Raw genomic sequence first — 20,597 nt, 5'->3', positions numbered from 1 at the left:
TTTTAAACTCATTTCAAAGTGATGTGTTATGAACCTATATTGACATGTGATAACTTTTTACCAAAGTAAGCAAATAGTAATGTCATTAATCTGAGTATAAAATACTCAGCTCACTTTAGACTCAGTTTCACTAGTATGTAAATGGAAAGCAACTAATGATTCCATCTACCTCGTGCATTCACAAAACGATTATCCAGTCGAAGTTTTGATCTGGGCAAAGTTCAAGCGTACGTTTCTGTTTCTGTTGCAGATATGAGCATCCTTGTTTTTAATGGTTTTCTATTACTGGGCTTCGTCGTGGCCACGGTACCGGATGTTCTAGTATTGGGTTCGCCGGGCCCCACGCAAGTCGTCAATCGGGACACTTCTATTAAAAAATGCCGATACAACAGGCCCTACTCGATGCTGGAAGCGTCCTGCTCGAATATGGAGTTACATGATATCCCGACGAATCTAAATGCTGACATACAGGTAAGATTATCAATAAATACCGTAAGTCAATCTGTTCTTATGTGTTAATTGAATATATAATAAATATAGTTATACACATTTTTGTATGAATCAAAAGTCGAAGTATACATCGAGTGTCTTTTCTTTGTTACTTGCAATAATTCATATAAAATAGAAACTAATAAAAGAGTTTACGTTAAACTGTACTAAAAATTATAGCAGTCTTTTATTTCTCTCCGTTTTCTGTCTTCCCTCTTTCTTTATTTAGTTTTATATTACACGAAAGATAATATTAAGCAAACTGCTTAATATTAAAAGTTTTAAATGAAAAATGTACAAAAGAAGTAGTTCCAACAATAAGAATTAAGATGTATAATAAGAGTTAATAATTAAGATAATTTTTATAATTATTTTCAAATTTTTTAACTGTCCAAGTTTCTTTTGTACAGTCTCTCGTTATATTTTTATTATATCAACTCTTATTATATTAATTTTCCTCTATATCTTAATTCTTATTAAAACCTCATATATATTAAATAAAATAGAATTAGTTATAACTACTATATATATATATATATATATAAAATAGATTTTTTGGAATATTATATGTTCCCTTTTACTCTCTTGTTTATTTCACGTTATTTTCATCAAAGGAGGTAAATCTGGTAACCTTAGTTTACAAAGGATGCACAAGACTGACTTGCGAGACGGATTGATGTCCCAGCAGGTTAACGCGTGCGCTGTCTTGTAACGCGTACTTCATAATAACATTACAGAAGTTTCGCTTTATCAATGTCGACGATAAAACGTATATACTTGTTGATACTTTTTCGGAGACGCCTTTGTTGATCACTGTTTTACTTTTTAACGATATTTCTTTTACGGTAATAATACATTACGCGCTTTATGTAATATTAAAGCGATGATAAATCTATCTTTGAGCCCTTTAATTCGTACATTGTTAACGACTTTATGTGCGAATAATTAATCACTTTCTTCTGTCGGGTATTTCTACGGTATCGTAACGCGAGCCTTTGTAGCTATAATCTAACGAAATATTTTTGCATGCATGCTCCTTTCCGGAGCTTAAATCTTTTCACCGTTTCACGGAATGCGTTTTCCATACCATGTCCGCTATTTTTCTTTTTCTTCCTTCAATTGCCCGTCCGATACCGCAAATCCCCGTACGTCTACTACTATACTTTCGTACTTTGGTTGGTAAACTTGCCTCCCGATGAATCCCAGGCAAAACTCCAGACATGCTAAATCCGGAGATTGGGTTGTCCAGGGTCACGAGAATGGATGCGTTCTGCAATACACTTGAGAAATTTTAGTCGTGTAGAGATATTATCGATGCGCTCTAACATTTGATTTTTCGTATCGAATGAGCAACCGAGAGCAATTTCATTGCAAATTTTCTTTCATCTGATCCAATTGAGTTTTCTTCAAGAGACACTTTGTGTCGATAAATAATTTTTTGTAAATAGAAATTCAACTTGATAATTTTATAAATTTTGGTATCTATTCGGTAACAACCTCTTATTTTTCGTTTAATTTCAAACAAAACTTGTCTTAATACAATCCTTTTTTTGAATCGTTAAATCATTCACTTTAATCAAATTGTTATTAAAGGAAACATTAATTTATGTTGAAAAATTTGCTATTAAATGTGCACTTGTGAAAATTACATGTAAATCTATGCAACGACATATATGAATTAACGCGCATAAAGAGCTGTTTATACATTCAATCGACAAAGCTAACTCATACATACGTAGAATTTAATGGACGCGTTCGCAGAAATACCAGACATACTAATTTCAAAGTTAAGTCTGCACGATGTTAACAGAAGATGATCCTTTTAAATATCCCAAGATGCTTTCAAATGTGTCTCAAATAGAATAAAGAAGAAATAAAGTAGATTTTATCTCATTATTTAATAGCTTATAAGCAGTTCAAATTCTTAAATTTTCAATAAATGAAGCATCAAGAATAAGTAGCCCATTTTCCAATTAACTTAAAATCTATTTCATCTTAATAGAAGTTGTATTGAAAATATCTAATATTCATAATTATATGAAATAAATAAATTAATCATTCTTGATTAATGAGACACTGCAGGACTTGTAAATTTTGCAGATCAGTACGATCGATATCGAAACTCTGTAACAAGCAAAAAGTTGCATGCGAGGTTTATTAAATTAATGTATAAATAAAAGGTATTGAAAGATTCGTATATCTTTTCATTGCGTTTACATATCAAGAGCCTGCGTCAAAGAAATCATTATCCGTCGACCTGATATCTCGCGTTCTTGTATTATTGAGTTAGCTACACCATTAATTCTTCTCGTCGACCGGCTAATCTGACAAGTGCATCTTTATGGAAACAAAGATCTTATTGATAAATTTCGACCCTTTTCCGTCCAACGGAATTACCATTTTTTTTATCTCGAAACATTTTTACTAACAGAAATCTGATAAATGATCTGAATGGTGTGATAATCTTTATTTAAGAAACACGCTGCGTATCTTTAGAAAAGAGATATTAAGATAATATTTTTGTTTATTTATTTTATTCTTACACGTATATATACTATTTATTGTTTTCTCGTTGTAATAATGTACCTATTACTAAACTCTGATATTACTGGATATTGAAATTTTATATAAGATTTTAACGTTTTCCAATCCAATTCAATTGAACGATGTATGCTCATTATTTTTATTTATACAGAGAATAATCCTTTTATAAACATATATATGTCTTCCTGTTTTTTAATCTTTTTATGCACATGTCTTGTTTGATTAATATTTGATGGAAATTTCTGTTATAGATACTGGATGTTACCGTGAATCGATTGAGAGAGTTGACGAACAATAGTCTGATCTCTTACAAAAGCTTAGCCTATATCTATCTGAGTGACAATTTTATCCAAAACATCGAGGAAGGAGCCTTTGCCAATCAGAAGTATCTGGAAGTGATAGATCTTACAAAAAACGGTGGCGACACTCTGCCGAAGAGCCTCTTCCAACTGCCGTATCTCCGCACGCTTTACCTCGAGAATAACAAGTTTACCGACTCAGTGTTCAAGGTGGAAGTTACCTCGCCCATCAGGGTGTTACAGTTGACCAGGAATAAGCTCACCAAGATCCCGTATATCGGCCTTCAGCCGAACCTTGTCACCCTCAACGTGTCCGAGAATTCGATCACCTCGGTCGATACCGAGGACCTGGCGGCGTTCTGCTCACTGAAGTCGCTCGATCTCTCGCGGAACATAATCAAGTTCAACAGCGCTGCGAATAATTGCGAATGCGAAATGTTGAATGCCTGGGTGAAGCAACGTCAGATCAACATGAAGCCTAATTTTTTCAATTGCGCCAACTCGAACGTCAAAACCGAGGATTGCACCAATGTGCCATTCAGCAATCGAACGTACGAATTGTATAACCAGTGTTCGACCATTATACAGCTGAAAGTGGAGACTGAAAAGGCCCGCTCAATCTGGGTGCTGGTAGTCTCGTGCGTTTCAGGATTCCTCTTAATCGTCTTCACGGTGCTGTGCTGCGTGCACAAGCGGAATCGCAGGCGACGCAGAAAGCAAAAAGAACAACAGCAATTAGCGGCGAACAATGCCAACACTGAGTTACTGAATAGCAATTTGAAAACTGGTAATTCGTGAAATAATCGCCGAAACGTACAACAATAAAAATTGTAGAGAATCCTGTGTCGATGCCGAGAGAAGTACAGCTTTATACGAACCGCGAAGAAACGAAAGTTGAGGAGTTATCGACTTTGAAAAAAAAAAATTAACGATGTTTAAAGTATTTGAGATACCTGTTGGTATTTATTGAGAGTTTAATCAATGGATTCAGAGAGAGAATTTAATTGGATATATCGACAGATACGTGCCTAACAGTTTGTATCTGATCATTAATATACATTTACATTCGCATGTTCAATAAATGTGAGATTATAGTTTAAATTCTTCTGGCGTGACTGCCATTTTCGAAAATATTACAAGTTTTCAGAAGAAGTGAGATATACACTAGCCTCATACAGCATGAACAATATAATACAAATTCGTTACCATCCAAGATATCGAGCGAAATGTGATTAGATTTTACTTAAGTATTAGATTACTTAAGACTCCGAAGAGAAGCGCAGCCCATCGAAAGTAACCAACAGAACTTCGTGAAGACTATGCTTACAAGATATAAACGCGTTAACTTATAAAATGTGTAAATGTTCTATATTGTGTTCACATATATATATATATATATAATAGTTACAATATATACATATAAGATCTATGTGAATGTGATGGATTTTCAAGAACTCTGCGTGTTTTGAACGAATATATTCATCTCATTATACTCTTTGCGATAGAAACTACCGATTTTGATTTTGATCGAACATATCTTGGAAACCGGTCGCGCTCATTATCGTGCTTTTGTCTATGTAATAGCAATGCGAAGGGTAACATTTATTGCACGGTACTTAACGAAGGGTTTTCTTTCAAAGGATATTGCAACATCAAAGTAGATTCTTTTATCCAAGTATTAATTATATGATGTTGATTTTATTTTTTGTCAGAATCTTCTCTCTTTTTCTCACTTATTTTACAATTTTGTATAATGGCATTTTTATTTATTTCTTATGTAAGCTAAGAATAGGTAAGATTTTATGTGTATTTCTTTATAAAAATATATAGTGTATACAACATTACATCGTAGTAGACTAACAAAATTTATGCAATCTTATTTATTGAAATTAGTTTTTTTCTTTCTGTTTTTCTGAAACATTTCCATTATGTGGATACATAGGTACGTTACCGTAATTATTATATTTAAAGAATAAAGTTAAGTTATATGTGTAATTCGCACTTAAAATATATACTTCATAATATATATAATAACATATTATAGTTAATTATTATGCTATAGTTGTAATATTACGAAACTATATATATGTATATAAATTATGAAGTATATGTATACTTGCCTCATATCATATATATACAGGGTGTCTCAGAAATAAATTCGTAGAACGGCCCACAGTCCCACACTCGACAGCGGCGGCGGCGCTGTCGATTGTGGGCCGTTCTATGAATTTGCGCGGCGCGGCTTCACCGCACATTGGCTTAGACGTTTCCTTTTTTAATTCGAAAACTACAGAGAATATCTCAAAATGGTATCAGACTTTTTTATTCCCCTTGACCCATTCTACTCTCCTAATGCGGCTCTGACCTTATTTCTGAGACACCCTGTACATGTATATACAGAGTGGCATCAAATTTCGGCCCCACCCGTCCTGAGCAGGTAGAGCGGACTAAACTGAGTCGAAAAGTCTTCTACAGTTAAAGATAGTCGAATAAGCGCGTCCGCTCGATCAATTGGCTGCGTTCAGCAGAGAAAGCAGCTTTGCAACTGTTGTAAAATTCTTGAATATGATTGGTTTATACATTTAGATCCAACGAGGAACTAAGGGCAAGACCAATCATATTAAAGAATTTTACAAGTTGCAAAGCTGCTTTCTCTGCTGAACGCAACCATTATTGCCGAAGATACGGCCCACCGATCGTACGGCGCGCGGGTCACGAGAAGCGGGGATGGCCTAGCCGCACCGTTCGAGCTCGGAAGCTCATAATGATAGACCTGTTTTTTTTTTTGCTGAACTTTTGTACTAGTTCTCTCCAGCAGGAAAGAAGAGGAAGAAAGATGAACTGGTGCAAAAGTTTGGTCAGAAAGAACAACCCTGATGTGCGGAGTGCTTGCACCACTCCCCGCGCGCCGTGTGATCGGTGGGTCGTACCTTCGGCAATAATAGATCGGGCGGACGCGCGTATTCGGCTATCTTTAAACGTTAATATCTCGTTAACTAGTGCGAGCATTGAAAAATAGTAGAGGACTTTTCGACTCAGTTTAGTCTGCTCTACCTGCTCAGGGTGGGGCCAAAATTTGGAGCCACCTTGTATATTGGTGCAAAGAGCCGCAATCCATTTATAGAAAATAAAATACTACAGATTCGTATCATGAATGCGAAATGTTGCCCAGCTTAGTTCCTAATATTTATTTCATACGGGTGCAGAGATGATCATTTTTTATTTCATCATAATATCGTAAAGCGAATAGAATAATCGTACCATCGAAATAACGCAACATTACGTGAATGTGACGCGCGCGTTACGATATGTCAAAGAACTTTTATACTAATTTCCATGTACCTTTTAATATATGCGAAGAACCTTTGTATATGTATTGTATGTACAGAGATATTAATAAAACTCCAATAAAATAATCTTCAACGAAATTTAATCTTTAAAAATCCAAACTATTTTCAGATTTTTCTCAAGATAGCACATATTTAAGATTTTTAACTCGAAGAAAAACTGAAGGAATAGTAAAAAAAATCTATTCGATTTGTGAAAGTTAATGACTTATATATGTTTAACGAGATACAAATCTTTTTATATATAAATATCTTTATACGTTTATCTAAATTTTTCGAAATTCAGCGAATCAAATTTTTAATAAAAAAGTACACTCAATTTTTTTATTCTAAGGAATTGAGCTATATCCTTATTCTAAGATTTTTTCCTTCAATCCTTTTATTTCAATAACATACCAATAAAAATTATTTCACGCTCTGTCTCATTTAAATAGTAAAAGATGCAAGAGATGCAAGAGAAAATCTTAATTGGGAGGAAATAAATAATTAAAAAAGGGGAAATAGTTTATTTGGAATAGAAATTTTTAAAATGGAGGAAATTAACTGCATTATACAAAAACTGACGAAACAAGACAATTTTATTGGCAGAATACATTTTTAAATTGATGAATTTTATTACAAAATTGAACTAACATTGAAAATATCTATCGATTCTTAATAATTCACGTGAAAGTGCATCTTTTCAATATAATAAAATAGTGTTCTTATATAAAGAGAAGGAAATTTTTCCCTATAAACCGGCTACAAGTACTTAACCGATTTATGTAGATAAATACGAACAGCTTACCTGTTTAATTTTTTCAATTCTTTTAATGCTATCAAAAAACTTATCCTAATTTAACGTTCACCTAAAAACAGCTGCTGTCATTATCATGAAAAATAAGAATCACGAGTACATTTGTATGTTAATTTGGGATTTTATTATTAGTATAAATGATATAAAGCTGAATACAAGTAAGAAAAATCATGTTGAATGCACAGGTGGGCGCGATTGTAGGAACAAATACGTTTCCTCTACTTTCCACAAAATTATTCTGTAGAAAGATCAACTGAACATTAGCAATATTTGTGCAATTTGATGCACAATTTCGCGGCTTATCACGGCCGAAGAATACGCTCCTTCATTGACATATATAAATATACAGCGTTTGGTTAAATATCATTCAATTGGAAAATTGAAATAATATTCAACCGAACGTTTAATCGAGCGTTTTCTTCGGCGTGTAGTAAGAGGTGAAACTGTCCATCTGATTGACAGTCATACATCTATCATATTTAGCTTTCCCACAGTCTCACATTATTATCGTGCTTAAAAGAACAAGTACTGGTAACCCAATCGCTTTTTTAAATGTTTCCCTATTGGACGAAATGAACAAACATAAACATAAATAGTTATTACAAATTAAGAAATTAATAATTAAAACTCGAAGCATCGCTACTTCGATACAATTTGATGAGAGCACAGACAGATGCATAATGATGGTAACCGTGAATTTGTAACGTAGCATACAGCATGGAGAGAAAGAAGTTTGCTGAATACAAACATACATTAATACCGTCTTTACTCGTTAATCATTTTATGGCTGTGGGTTTAACAGAATATAATAGCATAGTTCCTCTTTTTCTTATTTCATTGTAATGAATAGAGATTGATAAATGCAAAAAAAAAAAACGTATTTCATTCACATCACGAAACCCATTTGTTAAGTTTGATTTGAACTCTTGTCGGTCCAAATATATTATACAATATCTTCTCATATATGTATACATATATAATATATATATATATATATAATTCTATTACATAAATGTAAGGAAAGTTATATAAATGTTCAACTGCAATATTCAACTCGAAGAGAAAAAGAATAAAAATAGAAAGTATGAAGATTATTGCTACTTTTATTCTTCTTCTCTTAGAAGTGAATATCAGACAAATGATCTCTTGTATTATATCTCATATATCTCTGACATTGTACTCTAAATTAATTTCTTTGTGTTAATGGCATAATCTTTTTATTTCCACCATTTCTAAACGGTGCTTATGGAATAAAGCCGCATTATCATACAAGCTTTTAAAATCTTTTGATATTCTTAAATTTATGATAAATTTATGTTCACATAATGTGGCAACGTTCTTCACCTTGGGGATCGCTCTGAAACATAAAACATATGTATATCTTATTAGCAAAAAGAAATGAAAGAAATATAAAATAATTGAGTAATCACCGCGGACCCCAATTTGCTTAATCCACTGCGTGAATATCGGCATGTCCGTTTAGTCACAGATATAAGCAAATAATGAATCTTATTGTTATATTCACACGATGAAAAAGATATGCATATGCAGACGATGTATGTGATATATCTCTCGGAAACATTACTTTTTCTTTACATCTTTTACATACACTGATCTATATTATTGTATTAATATATGTGCAGTAATGTAGAATACATATAAATATGCTAAATCAGATTTGTTATTTGTAAATGTTTTTACCATTTGCATTTTCAGTAAAGCACATACAACTTCACAAATGACTCTTTTTTTCAGTACTAACCCGATTTCATATATATAATATTATATTAATGACACCATGAAATTCGGAAGTAATTGATATATTATTAATATAACGTCAAAAGATGAAAATTTCGATTATCCACCGAAATATAATATAAAAATGGCAAGTTTTATCAATTTATCTATTGATCGCAATATTCGCAAATGCAACTTTGCTCCATAAAAACTGCATTTGCGCATAAATTCGCCTGAATTCACTCTAAGGATTTTGCATTTGTACATATATGTTCAGGATATTCAAACATTAATAATATATAAAAATACGATCAAAATTCCTTTAAATTATTATCCATATTAGATTGAATCCCGTGTAAGAAAGAAAGCTTTAAGTATTGTGTACGTAGATAACATTTGATAAAATATATATTTAACAATAATATCTTAATTAAAGACAATGTGGTTAATTAATGGGATGGTCATAGTTTTATATATAACGAAGAGATTATATATACATATATATTAATTCTCATAAGGCATGAAATTTTAGTTAAGCGGTGAGCATCCAGGCAAAATGTTGCATGAAAACCAACAAAATATGAAGCAAAATAATTCTTATATATTATGAGTGCGGAAAGTATTATCGATAACGTAATGTTTGAACATCTGATAGGTTATAAAACAACTTACATAAAGTGCCCATCAGAGTCGTGTGCCTCACCCTTAATACGGGTAGAGATATCTTCTCTATGAAACAAGAAGTGAATTGTGAAAATACTACACCCCAAAAAATTAGTTATCTATAACTGCAACACTTATTCTGTATATGTCAAATCTCTAGAAACAAATGGAAAGTAAATAATATCTGATTGTCTACAATTGAATAAATATTAAATTAACTCTCATAATGCCTTAAAAACTTGAAATAAACATTATAGCCACATTGTCTTCTTCGACGTTTAAAAATCAGAAAGCATAACTTTTCCAAGATTTATTATGTTACTGATTAACATACCTTTAGTTTTTCAAAGTATAGAAATTTTTTTTATGATAATTGCACTGTTATTATAATTTGATTTCGTGTGTCGGTAATATATCAAAATAATGCTGCAGTTAAAATACAACGCTAATGCACATCAGCGTTATATTATTATTCCATCCCACTTTTTTGACATTTTTCTCTTAATAACGTCTATTTTTATTTTAATTCCGAAAAGTAGTTTAAAGCTTTCGTTTCACTACACATTCAACGTGATGTATAATCCAATAATGAAGTTTATCGCATTCTTACCTGTTGGTGATGGAGCTCTTCTGATGGTCGGAATCCTAAGCTTTCTCTGTGTCGAGACAAAGCTGTGGACAACTGCTGCCTCTTGCGCTCAGAAGTTGCCATTTCCTATTAGAAAATTTACTTAATCTCGCACTTTATCGTATAAAATTAATCCTTAGATGCACACATAATATAACTGTCGGAAATATCTAAATGTAACTATCTCATTCAACAAATCTTATGTTATTTTTTTTACAAAATTTATTTAAAATATTTATATTGATAAAAGGAAATGTACATCTAAGAATTAAATGTATAGTGAATAACACACGTACCTCTCCTTCAATGTTTGTCAATGTAGTAGTCATGTTATCTGCTACAAACCACTTCTGACCCTTCATGACGATGTTAGAAGGTGGCTCGTGCGTTGCACCAATATCAGCCGACCACACCATCACGTTAGCACCTCCATCGAGCTTTACGCTACGATGAAACTTGAAATTGGTTTCCAAAGTACCGGCTTTGCGAATAATTTGCCATCCGCCTACGCTTATTTCCTGTTATAAAGGTTATATTTGATAAGAAGTTGGAATTAACTTAAACGAAGCTAAAACGCACACCGCTGGATCTCCATAAGTTCTATTTATTTACCTTATTGCCCTTATTAGTAAGTTTTACGAATCGTCCTTGGGGATCCGCTTCAGTAATTTCTATGTCACCTCTAGCAGTACCTGTAACACTATATTCACTACTGCTGCGTTCTTCGCTCTCTTCCAACAAAGTGCGTTTTCGTTTGCCACCTCTGAGAGGAGTATGTCTGGACGGAGTTGTTCTAGACAAAGACGTGTTCGTCGACTGCATAGGTGTAATGTTTAATCTAGAATTGAGGTAAATTCGCATAAATTAATTATATCAATAACATCAATAAGGAGTTAACACTAATTGTTCGTGTGTTAGTTTATCAAAATGTCAATTTAACAAACTATTTCTCACTAATCCCTTCCTTTCCGTAATATCCAACAAACTCAACTTTTTTTTTAAGTAGAACCATTCGCATAGTCTATTCATTTTTGAGAAATTTATCAATGTAACAAATAAAATTTTATTGAAACAAGAGCATAAGTATTTGTTTTATTAATGGTGTTATTGAATTAACAAAATTATTTTCAATTAAGTCTTGAGGTTTTCATTCTATATATTATAATAAATTTGCATCAATTATGTTAATTAATGTGCACACTGTAAAATACATTTAGTTACATTATGAACGATTTAAATCTTAATCCAATTTGATATATTAAAATTTTATTTTTTTAAATTTGTACTGAAGATTACCTAAAACGTAAGATCGAAACATTTATCGGTATTTTTAAGTTGACATTTCAATAAATTAACTCATACACAAAAAACTAAAGTTGGCTCAATACAATCGATTTTATTCATTTTAAACTTGATATTGATTGTTTCGCATAAGTTAACTCTAGTATGTAATATTGCCCACTCAAATTTACAGAAATTATGATTTTGACTCACCTCGCCTCTTCAGTTTCGAGCAGCTTGCGATACGCAGCAATTTCCAAATCAAGCGCTACTTTAATATCCATAAGATCATGATATTCTTGTAATTGTTGAGCCATTTCATCTCGCATACGTGATAATTCCGCTTCCAGTGCAGCCAAACTGTCTGCATAACGAGAACGTTCGTTTTCTCTTGCATTCTCCATGTCCCTATCGAAAACGATTTTATATTATTTATACATTTATACATTTATATTTATACGCAAATAATATTACTTATGCAAAAATAATATATCAGAAAATTTTTTCTACTAATTCTTATATACATATATTGCCTTTTTATTTCAAAGTGAAACTCATAGTGTGGGAGTTGTGGACTTAAAGAAATTATTTTCACTTAATATAAATCTTTTTTAGACACAAAAAATTTTATAAAGAAAGATTACCTAATGCGTGTACTAAGGGCGTTGTTAGATGCTTCGAGTTCGCTGATTCTTGAATTAAGCCCTTCGTTTCGAGAGCGAGTCTGTCTCAATTCCTCGGTTGCCATGTTAGCGACTCCGCTATTACGTTGAGCATGAGATGCCAAATTCTTGATTTTATTTTCATATAAAAGCTCAATCTCGTCTCGATTAACACGCATTTGCGCCTCATGCTGTTCGCGTAATTCTTGCAAGGATTGCTGCAGTTTAGCTTCATATTGCTCCGCGAGACGACCGTCAATCTCCGATATTTCAACCTGAAATACAATTATAATATAAATTATTTCGAAGAACTAGGAATCAACGAAAAATGTTATTAAAATTGAGTTATTATGCTGACCGAAAATTTGATTTATCTTTCATCTATTTTTCTTTTTCCAGTCAGATTTAAGATTATATCGTTAATATTAAAATAATATTCATTAAGTTCTTAGAAATGACAATAAATGATTTATTTACCATAAAACACATAGATGCAAATTATAAATTTTAAATTATAAATTATAAACTTTTAAATTATATAAATTATAAACAAAAATTGATAAATATGTTATGTAACTACAATAAAATTGAATTGTTTTCAGTAAAATTTTCAAATCAATTTTTTTCATTACTTGTTAATGAAATGTTAATAAAAAAATATTTCTTAAAACTAACGACATATTTACGATAATGCAACAGGGCTTGAAAGATGATGTTGTTTCAAGTAATTACTTACTTGTCGTCTCGTACGAGTCTCTGTAAGTTCTTGCTGATAAACTTGGTCCTTGAAACTGATGTCTTCTTTGAGACTCTGAATATTGTTTTCGAGATCGATTCGCTGAAGAGTTTCTTCCTCCAGGTGCTTACGAGCATCGTCCAGCAATGTTTTCAATCGATCTATTTCCTTTTCCGAATCCCGATCCTTCTCGGCTAACTTCTTGCGCTCTGCCTGCGACTGATTGAACTGCGACTGTAAGTCACTGCAGCGCGTCTCAAATATCATTACATTTCGTTCTGCTATATGTAGATCTTTTGTTTTCTTCTCCAATCTGAAACAAACGATAAATAACGATTATATAGTATTTATTTCTAGTAGCATTATATCTTTCATCTTTAAATTTCTGCTATATTTCTACTATATTTCTTTAACAACCAATTGTAACTTTTGGCAGCTATTGTTTGTCAAGATTGTCTTCATATCCTTACATGAACGAAAGAATGCAACGTGTACGTTCGATTGTATAACAATACAAAAAAATATAATGAGCACTCTATTAACTCTCTTAAATAATGCCTTGTTTGTTGGCTAAGTAAATATGCTAATCAAATTGGACAAATTACTAATAGAAAATGAAGTGTTTCTGATTCAGATAGTTTTAACCCTGAAACGCAGAAACAAATTTTTTCGAGAATTTATGTATAAGATCGAATTTCTTATTAATGGATTTCTGCGAAGGTTCTTTGAACATAAAATTCTCAGAACATCGTCTTGCTATCCTTGGCCTACTGCCTTAAAACAGGCAACATCGAATGATGCTACATCTATTCTCGTGAAATAACACCTTTTCCCGCTATGGTATCCTCAGAAAGTATCATAGATAGCTTCATCACAAACCTTGCTTTACATTAAGTTAAAAAACGATTCAGGAGTTGAAAACGAGGAATAACAGAAAGAAGAATAACAGTCAAAAGATACATTATAAACCGGATTTAATTTCCATTAAATTTAATTTCTCGTAGAATCTGTACTTTCGTCCCGCGAATTCCTGTATTTTATAGATAGTTTGCAGACAATGTGCTAATTTTGCAAGATATAACGTGCAAGTTCATTACGGTGTAATCGGCATTATGATTCAAATTCGTTTTCATTTACGATATACCGCCGTGCCGGTTCGCGAGGAGGAAGCCGCGCGCCGGGTAGGAGAGAGCGTGCGCTTCTATTTCAAGCGATGTACGACCCACATTGAGAATTTTATTTTCTGCCATGGTGGCCCGGACGTGTCTTTAATATTCGTCCGTTCGCCTCCGTCCCTCACCCAATTTTCAAGGCAAGAAAGAACCGTGCGCTCCGGAAAGCTGCATCACTTTACGCTCACTCGCGAAAAGTGCGTCGGCTGTTAATTAACTTATGGCGACCTTAGGCCAATGATCGTTCTCCAACGGTATCCAGCTGGAAATGTGTGAACCTTCTTCGATCAAATAAGATTTGCTGCAAACTGCGATTATTTGTTATGACGGTTTATAATTAAATATTAAAACAGACATATCTTTCGTAACATAATTATATATTCATACAATTATTAATAACTTAATAGCAACTATGTATATATCTTCGTAGTAAATGTAATAATTAGTCGGCGGTATACCAACCTTGTCTTGGGCCAGCTGGTGACGTACGGCGTTGATCGTACAAGAAAAACAAAAGGGTTAACAATGTGACAAAAATATGACTTTAGAATCTATTATTTTCTTTCTATTGTATTTTTGCGATGTATAGTTCACGAAGAGCAACCTTGAGCGCATCTTCCCATATCTTTCAAATGATTTACAAACCATAACCTTTTGTTTTTCTTGTACGATCAACGCCGTACGTTACCAGCTGGCCCAAGACAAGGTTGGATACCACTGCTCTAAACAATTGCCAAGGAAGGGAGTCTCGAGGTTTATATGGTTCTTAGCAGGAGGGTGATGGTCGTCGCCCTCTAGCTCTCTCGCGAACTAATCGGTACAAAATGCGAGACGACGAGACGCTTCAGAAGACTTGTAACGAAATGTGCATAGTTATGTACGTGACAGTGTCACGGGTCAAGTTTAGCCGCGGATCGCTGGAATTTTGTAATTTTGCATAAATACTCGCGCGATAATTAATTAAGACATTGAAAGCGTTCAGTCTTCAATTTTATATGTATATAATATATACATTATATAAACAATACAAAAATATATAATATGTTATACATAAAATTTTCTTTTATATTTTTATATGTAGGTACTTGTCTAATAAATATATAAATATTTTTCACAAGTTGTGTATATGATAACTATCTCATTAAAAAATTAACATCGTAATTCTAAAATAAAATTAAAAGGACATAGTTAGATGTCTCCGATTTATAAGTAATGCTAATTTTATACGATTCTGAATTTATGCTGATCTCTCCTTCTTTCCAAAAGTACAGATCCTATAGGACTTTACTCAGACGAGAAGGGCGACACGTATAGTATATACTGTTGAACTTTAAATCGTGGCCCTCGCACGACTCCGAAAATGGCGAGGTTTTACGCACGCCTGCTCGCGTGCAACATCGGCCTCACGCGACGCCTGACATCGCTAAAATGGCTGACATCGGGCGCGTGATGTCATCCACGATTTCACGTGACACCGGCTTTCAAAGACAGCAATCGATTCGCGGCCCTCAAGAATTTCGCATTTGCTCAAAAACGTGCGCCCTCCAGGAGTCCTTCTCGCGACTTATCCGTGACGCTTGGAATTCAGGATTATTGGCATTGTTGGCCTCGAAGTACAGATACGACCGTCTTGCGCTTTCATGCGTATCGCTGAGCACACAAGGAATGCGCGAATGTATTACTTCATCGATTATTTGGATCACGGATTTGAACAGCGACGTTACTACACTTTGAGTGAATAAAAAAATTGAACGATATTTTTCTCAGGAAAATTCGGAATCTCTCTCATTGTCAAAAATGCAAAATACGAAGTTTAAGGAAGAAGTTTTAGATAACAGTTTAAGAGAACCGATAATACTTCATTTTTTGACGAATTTATAATTATTTTTTTCTATCGAAAATGTTACTTCCATTTTTTTACATTTTTAATATTTATTATTTTTAAAAGTTCAAAGTATAAAGAAAAATTCAAATTGCTTTAAAAATTTTTGGTGAAGAAATTGCGATATCTTGAAGGCAATTATCATTAAATTATCATTAAATCTTCTTAAATATTGATATTAATATTCTTATAAATATTAATATTCTCAAGAATTCATTAAATATTCTTAAATGATTAAGTTTTCTATTAGAAGACGCTCACGTCATACGCTACAATCTTTTTTACTCATTCAAGGACCACTGAATTTGCGGACGCTATAAGCACCGCAGAAAAAGAGAAAGATAGAGAGAGGGAAAGAGAGATAGAGAGAGAAAGAGACGTTAAGTACCGTCTGTGCATAATGAAATACCGTATTCCCAGCAATTTTGGTCGCTGACACAATTCCTTTCACAAAGATTCCAGAAGTAAGTAACGGAGGCGAAAGAATCGCGATATAATCGATATATAATGTGAATAACAATAAAAATAAGCGACGGTAAAGTCATGATGCTATCTCATTGAAAGACTGCAGCATTATCATCGAAAACACCACGATCTTTAACACGAAAATGAGCTTTATGACCGTGACTATCTCTCAGGGACTCTCAACCTGACTTCACAAATAATCCGTTTTAATCGATGTACAATTAATGTACACTGGGAGACATAAACATCTTAATATGTGAAGTTTCATTCATATCGAGTTAGATACGGACTGAATGCTTCCTGTCTAGATATTCGCGCGTCATCCGTGACTGTTGATTCGAGAAATGCTATTTCTAAGTAGCTGGAGATGATATTTAATTTGACACATCGATAATCGAATAATAATAATATTAATATCACAAGTTTCGCAAATAACTGAAGTTTTAAATAACGAGTCCGATATTTAAACATGTTAATATTTAAATAGAAAACACTCGTTTCGAATACGCCCCTATATGCGGGCAACCTCATAATACATATCAAGATATTTATCATCAAGTATACAAATAAAATCAATATCTATCGATCTTCATGCAATAATAATAACATTGTTTAATAATATCTGTTTTGGGAAGGAAATGCATGTTGAAAATGCAGACAAAGTTTGAGATTATATATACTAAGCCCTTTTCCCCCACCAATCCTACTCTACTCACGTAAGTTGGGCACGGCAGATGCGTTATGGGGAATGGTGTGTTGCAATCGTAACGGTATAAACCGGAGTAAGTCGGGAAATATCAGCCGAACAAGTTCGTAATCTATAGTACAACTTCGTAATCTACAGTAACTATAGAAAATATGGCACGTGCAACGATAATTACTCAGAACGCGGAATTATCGCTTAGGCGTACATACAATAATTATATGTAACATGAATTTGACACGAATAACGAAAAGCGTTAAATTACTGAATCTTCTTCTTCTTCGTCTACGCCCGATTTTATTAAAATCTCACGGACGGCTGAGAAAATTACTTTAATAAATTACTGTTTTTTTTTATTAATTTATCCTTTACAAAAGACAGAATAAATCGTTCATTGCGTTTTCCATCCATTCTTTACACACCTCGTTACCTCCTCCTTCAATTTCCTGTAGTGAACAAACATAAAAAATCGAACGACCCTGTTCCTAATGATCGGTATACTCATAAAGCGAGAGATCTGATAATTGTGGCGGAGGAGGAGGAGGAGGGTGCAAGCTCATCGTGGAAAAATTTCACTCTCGCGCGGGTCGAAGGATCGATCGATCGTTTCAACGACGGAACAAAATGCGCCCGATGTATAATCCCTGTTAAGTCGCGGTCGTACGTGACGGCAGGATCAGAGTCAATGTTTTCAGGTCAGGTGATAACGCACCGGCACTGACATCACCGCCGCATAGTAAACGTGACGCAACCACTCGTAGTAACGTCACGTTGTGGAGAGCCCCGACTTCTTTCATGCTTCTCCGAGGCCGGGCGGCGCGGGCGCGAACGCACTCACGCCGAAAATTATTTCCTCTTTATATAAACGTTAAGCTTTCTTCTCTCGTCCTTTCCAGCTGCGCACTCTCTCTCTCTCTCTCTCTCTCTCTCTCTCATTCCTCCACAATTTTTCGTGTTTTCTGATTCTGCTTCCCCTCGCCACGAGTCCGGCGGATAACCAATCTTGTTGCATTGTTCTGGAGGATCTTAACTCTGTTGACAAACACGCTTGACAAAAATATACATGATGCATCGATGAGCAACTGCTCGTTAATCTAATCCGAAGATCGGCGACAGACATCAATAGATATCGATTCTTTTATTCTCTCTTTGGATTAAATGAGATTTATACTCGCGACCGTCATATAATCTACATTACTGCCTGGCACGAAAATAAGGTGAATGATAACGCGGCGGCACAAACGTATCGATCAGGACTAGTTGAGAACGTTCAGCGCGCTTTGTAACACGTTGCTAGATTGAAAATTTTCGTTTACTAAATTTTACTTTTATTCACTTCTTGAATATAAATTGTATGCGCAAAATATGGAATATAATATTGGATAAAATACTCCGTAAATACGGAATCTATAGATAGATTACATGTTTTCGTAAAAATTATTTAAGAGATATTACATATCAACATTGAGCAGTAAAAATAATCGTACTGTCTGTGATGATATCAAATAGACACATATATATCACATGTTTTGTAGGGTATTTGCAATCTCCAAGTAATGCCTATCTGATAATTCCCCAAGAATTATCAAGTCAAGGAATATGAGAGAATGACTATAATATTCAATGATCTCATAATTCAAAGTAGACTGAAATACAAATACAAATAATCATAATTCAAAGTAGACTGAAATACAAATACAAATAAGCAAATTATAGCCTAGCCTTGTGAATATATAATTATATAAAATAGAACGTTTTCTCTGTCTTCAGAACGAATGCTAAAATAATACTATAATGCTAGATTAATTTGTGATTTTTCTATTAAGAGAATTATGCATATCTTAAATTAAAATACAAAGACTCAATAAATATAACCAGATTTGAATTCTTGCATCATCGGTACTTGGAAAGTAGCATAAATTTTTACTAGATGAGTCATTATATACTCATTTCATGATATACCGAGTGTACATATTCCATTTTGTAATACAAAATTAGTCAAGATACGAAATTAAGAATTCTGTTTTTTTTTTGCCTTGAAACTCGTGAATCATAAAAAGATATCAGTCCAATCTAAAAATACCGTCGAAAATAAGAGGCTCTAATAATACACAACATAATTATCGTCGGAGCCACGCAATCTTCTTATTGTAAATTTTCTTTACGCATGCGTGATCGAATAGAAAATACAAGATAATCGGGGAAGGGAAGGGACGTTCAGTTTGCATAGAATCGTTCAAAAATAGGGAAGGGTCGAAACGTCGGAGCTAGGTGTTTAAAATACGGAGTTGTATTAAGGTTATGAACACGCGTGGACGCGCGATTGCGCACATATTAATTTTATTCTGCGCATGTGTCAGAATAAGAAGTGCTAATGAGAATTGAGACTATCGAAAGAAAAATTGAATATATAGCTCAGTACCGATGATTCATGAATTAAAGAATTTCACATTGCGGCTGTACTCTCCACAACCAAGCTCGTATTTCTCCAAGTCTCGGACTCCATTGTATTCAAATCCGAGTTTCACTACTTTGCCGACTGCAGTGCTCAATTGCGTGCATCCATCCAATGATCGACAAATAAAGTTCTAATTTATCCTTTTACATTATTTTTTTCACAGCATCGTCAGGAAATAAGATACTCGGATGCTCGATCGCGTTGATCAATATTTGTCAATAACGATCCCGATTAGTGCCATCTAACTTTCCTATCTATTTTGCAAGTAAGAGGCAACATGGTTAGATACGTAAAAACGCTTATCACTTACCCATTTTACTCAGAGTGTGTGTGTGTGTGTGTGTGTACGTAAATGAAACGTATATTGCTGAACTTACTTGCTCTTGAGATCCTCGTTATCGTCCCAGAGACGTTTGGTGTCGATCTCCAGCTTGGCGCGTTCCCTGGCAGTCTCATCGAGCAGCTTTCGCGCGTCGGACAGCTCGTGTTCGTACATGGCCTTGATACTGGAGACCTCCCGGGTGACGGTCTCCTGAGTAGTCTGCATCTCCCGGGTCAGCCGGGAGTTCTCGGTCTCCAAATGACGCACCTTTTCGATGTAACATGCCAGACGATCGTTGAGATTCTGTAGATCCTGCTTCTCCTGCAGCCGGGAGTATCGGGTTGGGCTAAGCGGGCTGCCGGGTCGCCGGCCGATCGGCGTCGATGTATTCGGTGGCGGCGACTGAATGCTGG

At 34.1% G+C, this 20,597-nt stretch overlaps 2 protein-coding genes across 2 annotated transcripts in view; one reads left to right on the top strand and one right to left on the bottom strand.

Annotated features, from left to right (window-relative positions):
• Nucleotides 1-240: 240 nt before the first annotated feature.
• On the top strand, nt 241-5,022 carry Lapsyn (Leucine-rich repeat activity-regulated protein at synapses). The gene is made up of 2 exons (XM_018510893.1): nt 241-471; nt 3,285-5,022. The coding sequence occupies exons 1-2, from the start codon at nt 253-255 to the stop codon at nt 4,128-4,130; spliced, it is 1,065 nt and encodes a 354-aa protein (XP_018366395.1). The 5' UTR covers nt 241-252; the 3' UTR covers nt 4,131-5,022.
• A 3,560-nt stretch (nt 5,023-8,582) lies between these two features.
• LOC108763407 (STE20-like serine/threonine-protein kinase) overlaps nt 8,583-20,597 on the bottom strand; it is a 43,812-nt gene continuing 31,797 nt past the window's right edge. The window contains exons 8-15 of the mRNA XM_018510997.1: nt 20,240-20,593; nt 13,183-13,495; nt 12,429-12,721; nt 11,998-12,192; nt 11,116-11,341; nt 10,800-11,021; nt 10,486-10,590; nt 8,583-8,832 (exon numbers count right to left, since the gene is read on the bottom strand). Of these exons, the coding sequence (XP_018366499.1) occupies nt 8,794-8,832; nt 10,486-10,590; nt 10,800-11,021; nt 11,116-11,341; nt 11,998-12,192; nt 12,429-12,721; nt 13,183-13,495; nt 20,240-20,593 (1,747 nt within the window). The 3' untranslated portion in view covers nt 8,583-8,793. The remainder of the gene's footprint in view (nt 8,833-10,485; nt 10,591-10,799; nt 11,022-11,115; nt 11,342-11,997; nt 12,193-12,428; nt 12,722-13,182; nt 13,496-20,239; nt 20,594-20,597) is intronic.

The sequence above is a fragment of the Trachymyrmex cornetzi genome, unplaced genomic scaffold (genome assembly GCF_001594075.2).
Source record: "Trachymyrmex cornetzi isolate Tcor2-1 unplaced genomic scaffold, Tcor1.1 scaffold358, whole genome shotgun sequence".
In the NCBI taxonomy this organism is placed as follows: domain Eukaryota; kingdom Metazoa; phylum Arthropoda; class Insecta; order Hymenoptera; family Formicidae; genus Trachymyrmex; species Trachymyrmex cornetzi.
This window is presented reverse-complemented; position numbering and strand designations above follow the sequence as displayed.

Bases quoted from the DNA above. Each gene is read 5' to 3' on its own strand.
- Lapsyn (XM_018510893.1), top strand. From the start codon at position 253: ATGAGCATCCTTGTTTTTAATGGTTTTCTATTACTGGGCTTCGTCGTG. The intron at 472-3,284 runs GTAAGATTATCA...TTTCTGTTATAG, and splicing joins ATCTAAATGCTGACATACAG to ATACTGGATGTTACCGTGAA.